The 13,193-nt window shown below is 31.0% G+C and overlaps 1 protein-coding gene across 1 annotated transcript; it reads left to right on the top strand.

Annotated features, from left to right (window-relative positions):
* The first annotated feature begins 285 nt into the window (after window positions 1-285).
* On the top strand, window positions 286-5,588 carry LOC139526515 (rhodopsin, G0-coupled-like). Its single transcript, XM_071321669.1, has 7 exons — window positions 286-376; window positions 1,324-1,489; window positions 2,116-2,243; window positions 3,022-3,371; window positions 3,754-3,759; window positions 4,835-5,118; window positions 5,474-5,588. Exons 1-7 carry the CDS (start codon window positions 286-288, stop codon window positions 5,586-5,588), a joined length of 1,140 nt encoding a protein of 379 aa, XP_071177770.1.
* Window positions 5,589-13,193: the final 7,605 nt, after the last annotated feature.

The following is a 13,193-nucleotide window of genomic DNA, read 5'->3' as shown; positions in this document are numbered from 1 at the left end:
GTTTCATTTTAAACAATTTCAAGTTATATTAAGGCATCAGTAGTATACCGCTGTTCAAAGGTCATAAGTCGATTGAGAGAAAGCGAATCCTGGTTACAACCTTAAACCGTGGCAAACAAATCAACTTTAAAAGGAAAGCAACGAAATAACAGAACACAGAAGTGCAACAAAAAATGAAACAACAATACAAAGTTCATAGAAACGAACTTTTATATAACAACTAGCATATCTGTGACCTATTATGTACTATATTTTCAAATTAGATTAATTTATTTTCCGTTATAGATGTCGAATGTAACAGCTGTGTATCTACCTAACGAAGGCATACTGACAGAAGCCGAGTATATGTGCATTGGTGTTTATCTTGTAGTCTTAGGTAAGTAATGGTTGTATGCAGCTTCAATATATGTTGTTAAATAACAGAGATATTTCAATCTACATGGTTACAGGGGGGAATATAGGGCGCATAGGATAATGCACTGCGCTGAACAGTAACAAATGAGCTGAGACGGATAGAAATCGACCTTATGCAAGTCCACGTAAACATGTACATGTATAAGTGTTCGATGGATTTTGGAATATTCAGATACGAAATAAAAGATGAATATTGGTCTGTTTTGTAAGGTTCTTTTATCATTTCATTTTGGAAATAGTTATAGGCTGCCCATAGAAATTTTTCCAGCCGAAATAAGTAAACAGATGTTATATTTATTTGGATGAGGTCGATTTCTATCCGACGCCGCTCAAATCAAACGTGAAAGTTCCTGATAAAGGTAAATCCAGAAAAAGGATGAATAGAAACTCACCTTCAATCATTTTTTTGTGTTTATTATATCATTAACTACTTTTAACTTATCGTACATGCAATGTGAACAGAAATTGAGAATCTAATTATAATATAAAATATATAGATTGTTACTCCACAGTATCTACAAATCCTGACGTATACTTGTATACATAAATCGACAGAACTACATGTTACGATTTTTAAAAATTACTACTAAATGTTACATTGTATATGTACCTTGTAACTGACAGCCATACTTATCATGCGGTCAGACGAGGGGTACATTTTGTTCTTTTCGTATGTATTATTGAAAGCAAGGGCCTTCACTCAGAAACCAGCAATGCAATATCACATTCTTCGATTAATTATCGATAAAAGAAAATGTGTTGTCCTGGTCAACAAGATACCAAATAAAATTAAAAAAAACAAAAACCAAAAACGTAAAACTTTTATTTTTGCCTCAACTGACAAATTGAATAACCACATTCCACACAAACTCTTGCATGTCACTATTTATCAATTGTTCTATTTTGTAGGAGCGCTATCTGTTTTGTTTAATATTTTTGTAATCATTGTATTGGTGAAAGGGAATCCTAACTACCATGCTGTACACAATATTCTGCTACTGAACATATCAGTGTCCGATCTATTACTGTCCGCGGTTGCCTACCCACTGTGGGCCTCTACCACATTCTATTACAGGTAATATTTTAAAGTTATGCTTTTTACCTACTCAAGACATCGTCTTTGTTAAATTTAAATGCATTTCTGGTCTCAAACGCAAAACGATTGATAAAATCAACGGGTTTTCCAAGTATGATTTATCTTTTGTTTGCCTTATTATCATTTCTGTTAGATATACTTTTGGAAAACTAGGATATGAGAGGGGATACGGCTTTAACCTGATTTATAAAATTAATGCATTCAAATTGCCAGTACAAACTGTTTAATTGGGTTTATAATAATAGAAAAAAAATGAATATCAAATTGTTTTCATTCAATGAAATCTGAATGTGTTGTCTGTAAGTGATACATAGTGGTTGACATTTGAATAAATAAGGCGTAACATTCTTTTTTCTCAGAACTGCAATAAACTTACACCAACAAATGCAATGTATAAAAGACTGACTTAAATTAATATTGGACTAAGGAAATAATTATATATAACAGGATGTTAAATATTCATTTACTTACACCAGAACAAAAGCCATCGAAAAAAAAATATCACTAAATATTTGACGGAACTTAAAAGGCAGATTGCAATATTTGAACTATAGAAGAAAATACCATATATTTAGGGTTTACTTTGCTGTTTAAATATCTTAAAGGTGGATATGGTCGGATGCATGGTGTACATTTTCTGCATTTTGGTGTTTCACATTAGCACAAAATGATATGAATACGTTGGCTGCCATTTCTATGTGTCGATACATCATTGTATGTAAACCTCAGTACGGTAAGTTTGATTATTGTGATTTTAACATATTTAATATGATTATAGGAAGATGTGGTATAAATGCCAATGGCACAACTCTCCATCCATGTAACAATTAAAAATAAGTAAACCATTATATAGGTCAAATAACGGTCTTCAACACGGAGCCTTGTCTCAAACCGAACAGCAAGCTATAAAGGGCCCAAAAAATTACTAGTGTAAAACCATTCAAACGGGAAAACCAACGGTCTAATCTATATTAGAGTCTTTGTGTCTGTTTGGGTTGCTTACTAAGTTTTGTCAATACAACGAAACTATAAATGACTCTTATACAAATGACAGTTGTAGCTAACTATACAACAAATCTTATTATAAAATGTTATATGTACGGGGCTCGTACCCAAAACCTCAGTGTTGAACTACGTTTATACTCCTCATACAATTTTATTCAAATATATACAATAAAAATTGACCAGACATTAACTGTTGTCATTTACAAACTTCATGGCTATAAGAAATGTGGCATTCAATAACTGACACTGCAAGGACTGTGTAGCCATTAAAGGTCGTTAAATACTTCCTTCAACATCATAAAATATTATTTTCCAACCTCTAGACCATTTTAAGAATTCTTCAGCGTGATACTTTTAAACTCACAAACAAAGAGTTTCATGTATTGTTATAAACAGATAGAAATAATAAAAATCTATAGATCAATCAAATACTGATACTAAAAAGTGCTAATAGAATTACAAGAAATTAACGGTAAACTGTATACGATTAGGTAATTTTTTTCCAGAATATTATTTGATGAAACCAAGGTCTAAATATGTGATTTTAGTAGCAATATGGTCTCATTCTTTGCTGCATACCACTGCACCACTGTTTGGATGGAGTTCATACAAACAGGAAGCCTTCGGAACCTCATGCAGTATCGACTGGACCGGACACTCAGCATCAGTAATAACATATAACTGCATCATTACACTGACCTGTTATGGTGTTCATTTGTTTATATTTACCTACTGTTACTATTTTATCATCCAAGAATTAAAAGCTGTAGCTTCTACACCTTTAAACGATCAAATAGTATCAGTCGAAAAAGTCCGATGGTATCACAGAGTGTCAACATCATTGGCAGTGACAATGGTTAGTATGACACTATTATAAATATGTTCACCAATCTTGTATTTAATTTATTGTCATATATTCGGAATACTCTTGTTTTATCCATTCATTGCTGTTAAAATTTTTACCCTCTTACCCCTTCTTTTCATTTCATAATTTCATTACATATAGTTCAAAGTGTGAACATCTTATAAAATCCGTGTTGTTTTTTTTTCAAGATTTTGAATGCCAATGATAAATATATATAAAATATGAGAGAATCATTTCCCGCAATTTATAACAGTAATTTAGAAATCATGTTTTTTTGGGTTATTTTTAGCAGCGATTATCCTTATGTAATAAATTTGAACATTCTATTGCTTTATGATTATTCTTATTATATAAAGTTTTTTGGATTTTGTAGGTAAAGGTAAATTACAAATATAAATACTCAACAAAGTACAAATTTTTTATTGGCTTGTATGCAGACTTTGTCATATACACGACATCAAATATCCTCGAAAGTACAATTTTTCCATTCGTCTCAACGTCGGATTCTACCGAGGATTGCCGAATTTTTCCTCAATCGAATTGAATGATTTCCAGCAAAGTCAGGTTTTTTTCAAGTTTCTTTTCAATCCTTTTGTTTATATTTTGACTGGATAGAAGAGATTCGAACATTGATTAATCAAGTTGTCTTTTAATTCATGCTTGGAAACAAATTCGAAAACAAGCCAACTTCGGAATATTTTTTCATATGTTTTTCAATAGATCAATTAACCAAGGTGATATAATTAAATTACAAATAAAGAGACGAAATGTAATTTTAAATAAGCCATAATTAAATGACAAAAAGCATTAAGAATTGTACCAACATCTCAAATTAACAAGAAAATACGATTTGAGAGTTCTGGTAGTTACTGATACTAGCTAATATCCAAAAACAATTAATAAATAGAAATCATGCTTCAGAAACTAAAATCAACTAAAACACATCCCAAGGATTTAGTATTTTAACGTCATGGACAGTCAAAGAAGACATGACTCATGCAATACCAAAAAAAAAAAGTATCAACAGGCAGCAGGATAGTGAGGAGTCTAGTTCTATATATGAAGAAAATGAATGTGGATGATTATTTATTAATCCCGTATGAAAAGAATACAAATTTAGTTATGTTTTAATTTGCTGATGAAATCGATATTTTTGCTCTTAAAAATGTATTTGACACAACTGATTGTGTACACGAAACGAATATATGTCATAGTACTTCTAACCATAATCGAAGGAACAGTTCTTTTTTTGCTGTTCTACATCTCACAATCACAGTGAGGCCTTCAACACGAAGTGAATCAAAAATACAAATCTTACATCACTGCAATTTTAAGACGTAATCTGCATCGATTTCAGCGGAATTCTTTGCAAAATAATTCGGATTGACTATAACTATGTTAACTTTTACATGTTAAACAAACAAATAGTATTCAAATCTCTGTTGTATTTGCAGACCTCATTAGCAATGATAGCTGTGTTTCTGATAGCGTGGACCCCATATGCCATAGTATCAATTTATAGTATGTTTTCAAATGGATTACATCCATGGACGCTTGTAATACCAACTATGCTGGCAAAAAGTAGCACATTGCTTAATCCGACAGTGTGTGCCTTACTGAGTTGCAAGTTTAGAAAGGCAGCTATGAGGTTGTTTTCTAGAAAAAATAAAGTAAAACCAATTGTAGATGAATGTCAATTACAGGAATTTAAACATAGCAGCACTTCATCCGGCGTCAGGTATTGTTTATTTGTATTATGTCATATATTTTTTACAAATATCAGTGAAACTGGTTTTTATATTTACAAATGAACATTGGTTTAATAAAAAGAAAAGTCCGATATCTATTCGACGACACAGACACTGACAAGGCCATGGGACAATAACGAGAAACGACAACTCGACAAACAAAGTATACAAAACACAACATTTCAAGACAAATGAGCAAAAATAATGAAAAGAAAAAAAAAGGTCAGAAATGAAAAAAAGGAGTAAAATAATAGGGTTCTTAAATAAAAGAATAAAGAAAAACAGGCAAAATTCATTGTACACCACATTTTTTATGTGAAGCTGATAACTTTCTTGTCATTACAGAATTTGTGAACAAGGACAGAATGAAAGAATTCAATACAGAGGAAATTTGGCGCACAATGACGTCTTCATTGGTGATATGACAATATCACTACCACTTGATTATAACATAGTTTGATTTAATTAACACTGCCATGACACTGTTTCCCACAATTTGAATTGACTACGTTATTCATGAAGACTATGTATATCTGAGTCTTTTATTTATGGTTCTATCGTTTCAAATCCGTATATATGAACTAGTGGTTTACTTTTATAAATTGTTATTTGGATGGAGAGTTGTCTCATTGGCACTCATACCACATCTTCCTATATCTATAGAGTGTTGCTTTAATGCATGGTATGTAGATATATCTCGATATGACGTAATTTGAATTTCAGTAATATTACCTTGGTCAGTATTGTGGAACGGCATATGATTGATTGTCTTATTTGACTAACCGCCTGTTCAGGAAACAACCGAATTTCTCCAGATCATGTCCATTCCACTTTCCACTGTTCAGAAAATATAGAACATTGTCACAATTTTGTAATGTTACAACAGAAACTGTCATGATATAGTCACGGGTGTAATCTAACTTTCTGGGTGCTTGGCCGACCTATCCACACCATTCTCGATCCGTAGAAAGCCGAAATGAATGTAAGCTATTGGGTTCAGACAATGATAGGAGATCATAGGTCATTCCAGATTATTGGGGATAGTAATTCGACTTTTTCACTCTTCGTGTCTTAGTGCTATCTGATCTTAAACGGGAGACATAATTGACAATAAGTGAACGCCACATTGAAGAAATAGTAATATTTTTTCTTATGTCTTGCGGTCAGTATAACGAGTCGAATTTGGCCGATTGAAGAAGGAATTTATGCACTTAGATCTCAAACAGATGACAAAAGTGAAGTAACTATTGTTCACCTTGTGTCTAACATATCTATACCACTTTAGACAAAATTGGTGTATTGTATGAATTATGTGCTCTGAAGTCTTAAATGATAAATACAAAATCGGTACGTCATTCAACCATGCAATGTGCAACAATGATTAAGAAATCGTTTCAAAGATCTTGAGTGTCGTTAACGTAATATGGACCTAATTCAACATGTTTTATATCAGTTATCACGAGTTTATGATCGTTATTATCAGCAGAAAAGGGGTAAAACTGATTTAAAATTTTGCAAATGTGAATGAAGAAATTGTAAATAGAAACTGAATTAAATGTCGGCGTTATTTTTAATAATACATTAAACATCATAATAGTACGTTTTTGAGTTGTTATTATGCGTTAAATATGGCAAATATTAGTTTCAATGTCGTAAATTGGAATGATTTTGTCGATAACGTATATATTTGAAAATGTTGTAATCATTATTATTTGTGTAATATAGTAAATAAAAGTAATAAACATGAGTTATGAAATTGTAATAATTTAAAGTTATCATTCTTTGGAAAAAGAATGTCTGACCAAAAGAAAGATTTCTACTGTCTAATATATATTATTTTTTTAAAGGAAATTTTATATACATATCCTATTTCATAGAGATCCATTTTGTTACACCTTGTGATCAATTTATTTGGCAATCGTCAATGGCAGTCAGCAGGGTTTAAGAACATCAGTTGTTCGACTTAATAGTCAAATGTGTTTTGTTAAAATATATTTTTTCGCTCTTTTGGTCTATTGGAAAATGTGATTTGTGCTGTATTTAGAACCATCTACAACGAAATTTGTTAAATGCGCATGTATAAAAATTGCTGTTTTTATCAAACGCAATCATAGGTTTGAACGTTGTTTTCAATTTAGACTTGTTTATATCATTTTATGTATATAGATGATTTCCTTTCACTATATATTTCAATGTTGATGACTATGTTGAATGCATCTATCTCATCAAACTAGAAATAAAGGTTACAACAGATACATTTAAGTCTGCCTTATATCTTGAATTTACATCCAAAATTGAGAATTGTGGTCGGTTAAGAACAAAGCTTTACGAGAAAAGAGATAATGTCAGCTTCCCAATAATGTGTGGTGAAGATTAAAATTTTAACGGACTTTATCAGTTTTGTCTTGTCGTTGTTGTTTTTTTTCCATGGCAATGTCAGTTTGTTTTCTACTTATGAGTTTAAATATTCCTAAAGTATCTTCTTTCGCCTCTTTTTAAAATACAAATTAAACTTATCAAAGAAAATGAGAAAAACATCGTGATACCATATCATTTTATTCTTTTGAGTTAAATCCTAATCATTGATATTAAGTATGGAGCTATCGTCTAACCTCAAAATTATATATTGGAGAAAAAATTGCAATGTTTTTTCTTCTTCAAAATAACAGTGTAGAAGCTAGTTATGTCTTGAGTATCAATATCGTCCACGTAGAGAACGTAACAAATCATAGTTCTTCTGTACGCGTTTGCACTGGAAGAAATATTTTGCCACGACATTATCCACTGAATGGTACTGGAAACTAGTTATCAAAGGTACCAGGCTTACAAATTGAAACGCCAGAAGCGCGTTTCGTCTACATAAGACTCATCAGTGACGCTCAGATAAAAATAGTTAGAAAGCCAATTGCAAACAAGTACAAAGTTGAAGAGCATGGAGGACCCAAAATTAAAAAAAGGTTGTGCCAAATACGGCTAAGGTAACTTATGTTTGGGATAAAAAAAAATCCTTAGTATTTCGAATACAAACAACTTAACCAAATCATAGCATTATTCATTGCTATGTGTTTATTGTCAACATTGCTCTAAAATTATAGAACAGCTAATTTAATTCAAACTTATTCATCATTATATAATTAACTTCTGTTTGAATATACAAATTTGAGTGTGTTGAATCGAACCAAATATATTGAAAGTCGGAGAAAAGCCAACATTTCTTATTTATAGAGATTTTACAAAATTAGCAGTATACACTTAACTTGCAAGTACAGATGCAACAAGCCGATAATCGTCAATATATTTTGCATTTTGCATTTGCATCTAGTCCACGCGGACCAGGATGATTTTTCTTGTATGGACAATAAGTTTGTTTTTCTGTCGTGAAGAGGCAAATTTTTTTTAACTTTGATATGGACTACAATTAAGCAGAAGGAAAATGTGTATCATCATTAATACCAAATCTTTAAATTCAAACGCACCGCTTATAGTCATTTGAGGTTGTCATTTAGTCATTTAGGTTTGTCATCTACGAATATAGGGCTAGCAGTAATAGAAAGAATTACGTGCTTCATAATGATATACGTAATGATATACGGGTCGTGATGAAAATCCGTCAATATTTTAGATAGAAATTGAGAAAATATTTTTATTAATTTAATTCAATTTTAAATGGTCTAATGAAATAATAGAAATTTATTTGAATAAAATCTAAAATATGCAGTCTTATTGAAACTGGAAAGATAATTTTAGATGCAAAATGAAATAACACATTTTGTTATAATAAAACACCCATGTAACCACGCATCCCATATTGCATGATAGGACCCGACACTACTAATTTCGTGTTTCGGCAGTTAAGCTTGGGATAATCATTTTAAGATGCATTATTTGAATATAATCAAATATGAAAATTATTCATGTTTATATTGATATATTCATATTTTAATTCTTCTTCAATAGATCTAGTTATTATGACAGATCTGTCAGCATCAGGGGTCCAACTGTCAATTTTATGTTACAGTCTTTAACTTTGATCTACTAAGCATATCTCCAACACTTTTATGTTTGCTTTACGCAACTATTGGTGCTGTATTGAATATTTGTACACAATCTTCGTCGAACTGTAATAAATGACAGTGTTTTAGTATACGTTTCTTTATTTTACGTATATATGGATTATATTTAGTTATTAAAACTAACGGAATACTTTGCTTCTCTTTAGATTTGTTTTGTTGTAATAAATCAGTACGGTCAATTGATAAAGCATCAGTAATACTATCATCTATTTCAATGTTATCATAACCCCTATCTAAGAATTTCACTTTGAAATTAGTTAGATTGTTTATTAATTTGTTATGGTCACTTGTATTTCTAATTTGCCGTATTGCTTCACCTTTAATAAATCATCTGAATGCATGCTGTGAGTGACAGCTATTTCTGTGCAGAAACAGATAAGAATTTGTTTCTTTAAAATGTATTTCGAGGTCAAGAATGCCATATGTTGTAAATCTTTGACCTTTAATTACATCAACATCCAAGATTGACATTTTAGCGGTTTTGATTTCATAGGTGAACTTTAATAAGGGGTTATAATCATTTGCTAGACGAAAAAAAATCTATAATTTCATCTGATGTTCCATCATATATTATGAATCCATCGTCTCTATATCTGCCATGATAGAAATATATATTATTAATTCGTATATTTTAACAAATTTGATTCGTTTAGGGAGAGTCACATGTTAAACTATATTTTCGAAGGTAGAGAGAAATTCAAAACGGCGGATAGCAAAAAGCATATTGACCGGCAAAAAGCATATTGCACGGTTATTTTTAGAATATCTAAATACCGATATACTTTGTGACGTCATGTAATGAATTTCAGAATAATGTTTAACGTTTTGAAACAAATGATATCTGTGATCGATTTTTTGACGAAAAAAAAATCTCTCAAATACATAAGATGTCAAAAAAAAAGTAAATGAAATAACAACTAATATGTTGTTATTGTCAAGGAGACATTGTAATATCTATAAAGTTCCAACAAACCTAAATGACGATTTTGATGCAAACATGGTCGGAAATTAATAATATAACAAATATAGCCTTTGTATGAGGTCAATACAGGATATATCGACCCAAAGAAGTATATCGACCTCGGACTTCGTCCTCAGTATATATGCTTCTTTCAGGTCAATATATCCTTGTATCGACCTCATACAAAGGCTATATTTGTATAATACGTCCCGTCTAAAAGACGACGGGCGTATAAAAATAAACATTGTGTTATAATTATAATCACCACAAAACAAACAATTATGTAACAAAAAAAAACACGAAAACATAAAAGCAATACACATTATCCAGACTCAAATTTCCTCTAAAAAGGACACAACCAGGTCACTCAAATCCAAGGAGATGAACTGTTAATTGAATAAACCAAATTTGCATACAATTGATAACTAGGGAGAGGGTTGGATACCCGCTAACATATTTTACCCTCCACATTACCTATGTGTGTGCCTAACTCAAGTCAATAACCTGTAATTCAGGTATTGTCGTTATTACAGGTATATTTAAACCTTAGTTACCAAAGATGTAGTGTTTGTAATATAATGGTTTATATGGAAATGTGCCACTTGCACGATATGTGAGGTAAGCTAAGTGTATTTGTATTCTTGTTTCGCTTAGCTTTAGTTTTTAAAATTTGCTTTGCTTTTATTGTTACTTTTTGTGATTAGTTGCTTCTTGATTTAAGGAGGTAGGCCTAGGTTAAGGGAAATAACTCTTAAAATCATCAGTACGTTTGTGTCAACCATTTTCAAAAACATATTCTAAGCTTCTAGGTTACATAGATTATTTTTAATCTGATTCAGGTAAATGCTTAAAAAACATTGATGAACTTGACTTTTACAAACGCTTAACTGATTTAAAGAGTTATCTCCCTGAACCAAGGTCTACCCCCTTAACAAGCACGCAGCTTACGTTTTGTGTAGTTTATATTATCAACACAAGTATTGTTCATTAGACTTTGGTAAGAGACAGCATATGAGAACATGTACTATAATAACTTAAACTGTAATTGAGGCAAGTAATTGCTATGGTATCCACATTATATATTTTTGGGATCAGATACATATGTACGCAGCTAAATAAGTTTGCATGATAATGAATTACGAACATTAGTTTTAATTATTATTACTTAGTAAACAGATTTATCTATCTGTAACTTATAAGTACATTTATATTTTGCAGGGCTTTATTTACATATCCATTATAGAACTTCGTTAGTATGAATAGAAGTCACAGAACCCTAGTCAGAAGTTTTAGTTATTTATTACTAAAAGCCCAGAGAAACCGGCTTTTAATCAGCCAGGCAAGGTTAACTTTATATGGAGTTGGCATCATTTTAAGTCCTTTTAGGACAAAAAAGTCCCTCGACGTGCTTTAGTACTTATATGTCTTTGGTTTAAAGCGTAATGATTTGATGAACGTTGATCCAAAAAGTTCTTCGAACGCATACACTTTATAATGTTTAATTTTCATTTTTGACGTCAGTGGTTGTCCTTCGTCTTTCAAATTTATTATTGGACAATTGGAAATTGCAGCCTTATGATGGCTTATGTTCTATGTTTAAATTATTCACAACTGCTATATATACACAGGTAAAATAGCTACGGACGTTTAACGTCCGTAAAAAATCCGTAATACGTCCGTATTATACGGCACGTCTACGGACGAATAGTACCACGGACGTAAAACGTCCGTTGCTTCCCATCCGTAAAACGTCCATAAAACGTCCGTAATCAATACGGATATTTAAAAGTACCACGTCCGTAATACGGACGTTTAGTACCACGTCCGTAATACGGATGTTTTGTACCACGGACGAATAACGTCTATTATAATTATGCATTATAATATATATATATTATAGTATATAACACACTTATTGTAGTATATATAACACACTTATTATAGTATATAGTATAGTTTGATTTTTATGTAACAGTTGCAATGTATTGCTGAAACTTTTGATGGAACTGTCAATGATAAAATGCTATACTTTTTTTTAAGGTGATACTTTTTATTTGCATTTCCTTATATCATGTATATAGTCTCCTAGTGTTCTATCTTAAAAAAAATATTCTGATGCAATACACATACAAGGATTTTGTCAAAGAACACACTGTCATACAGTGACTTGTTGTTTAACAAGTTGAATATTGATGATATCTTTTTAAACATTTTACATGATATTTCAAGAGTAAATCAACAATAATCAGAAGTATTTCAGTGGTGGTCTTTGGTTCATATTTTGCTTTCATGTATTAACTTGATAAAATAAGGCTATTAGTTTTCTCTATTTGTCATGTCGAAACCCTTTCACAACACACTATATAGTTCATTTTATTTCATTGTTGGAGGACATATGGTGACCTATAATAGCTCACTATCACATCATGTGAACTCTGGTGGATATTTTTCTCATTGGCAATTCAACCAAATGTCCTTACTTTTATAAGTCCTTTTAATTATATATCAAGAGTAATTGATCTCAAGAGTATAAATTGAGAATACTGTAATGTTTCCTTTTTACAGTTTTGAATGTATCCTTTTTCTTCAAACTTTCTTAGAACAAACATAATCTTCAATCTTCTTCAAAGTTAAAAATTTTATTTCCAAGGATTTATATTCACATTATAATTTCTTTACTTTCCAAGTCTATGAATGTAAATAAATGTCTTCTTTGTAAATTTAAACGTTCTATTTTTTGTAAAATTCCTAAGTTGTCAGGTAGTCTTCTATGTCCTGTATTCATGGTATTGGTTATTCTTCACCATGTTCACTGTGATGGTAACTGAAATAAAATATTCATAAAGAATATAAATCTAATTTCCATGAATTACATAAGCTAATTGCTATATGTTTGCAAATTCATTCTGTTAATGCAAAATCATTAACTGGTCGGTTTTTTTTTGCTTATTTGAATGTCCAGTGGCAAATATTTTATGTTTTCTAAAAGATAACAACGTTAACTTATCAATACATAATATAGGCCAGTCTG

Source organism: Mytilus edulis, chromosome 6 (genome assembly GCF_963676685.1).
Source record: "Mytilus edulis chromosome 6, xbMytEdul2.2, whole genome shotgun sequence".
Lineage (NCBI taxonomy): Eukaryota > Metazoa > Mollusca > Bivalvia > Mytilida > Mytilidae > Mytilus > Mytilus edulis.
This window is presented reverse-complemented; position numbering and strand designations above follow the sequence as displayed.

Excerpts from the sequence above, each read along its gene's own strand:
- LOC139526515 (XM_071321669.1), top strand. The coding sequence starts at position 286 with ATGTCGAATGTAACAGCTGTGTATCTACCTAACGAAGGCATACTGACA. Across the intron at positions 2,244-3,021 it reads TGTATGTAAACCTCAGTACG|AATATTATTTGATGAAACCA; the intron begins GTAAGTTTGATT and ends ATTTTTTTCCAG. Across the intron at positions 5,119-5,473 it reads AGCACTTCATCCGGCGTCAG|AATTTGTGAACAAGGACAGA; the intron begins GTATTGTTTATT and ends TTGTCATTACAG.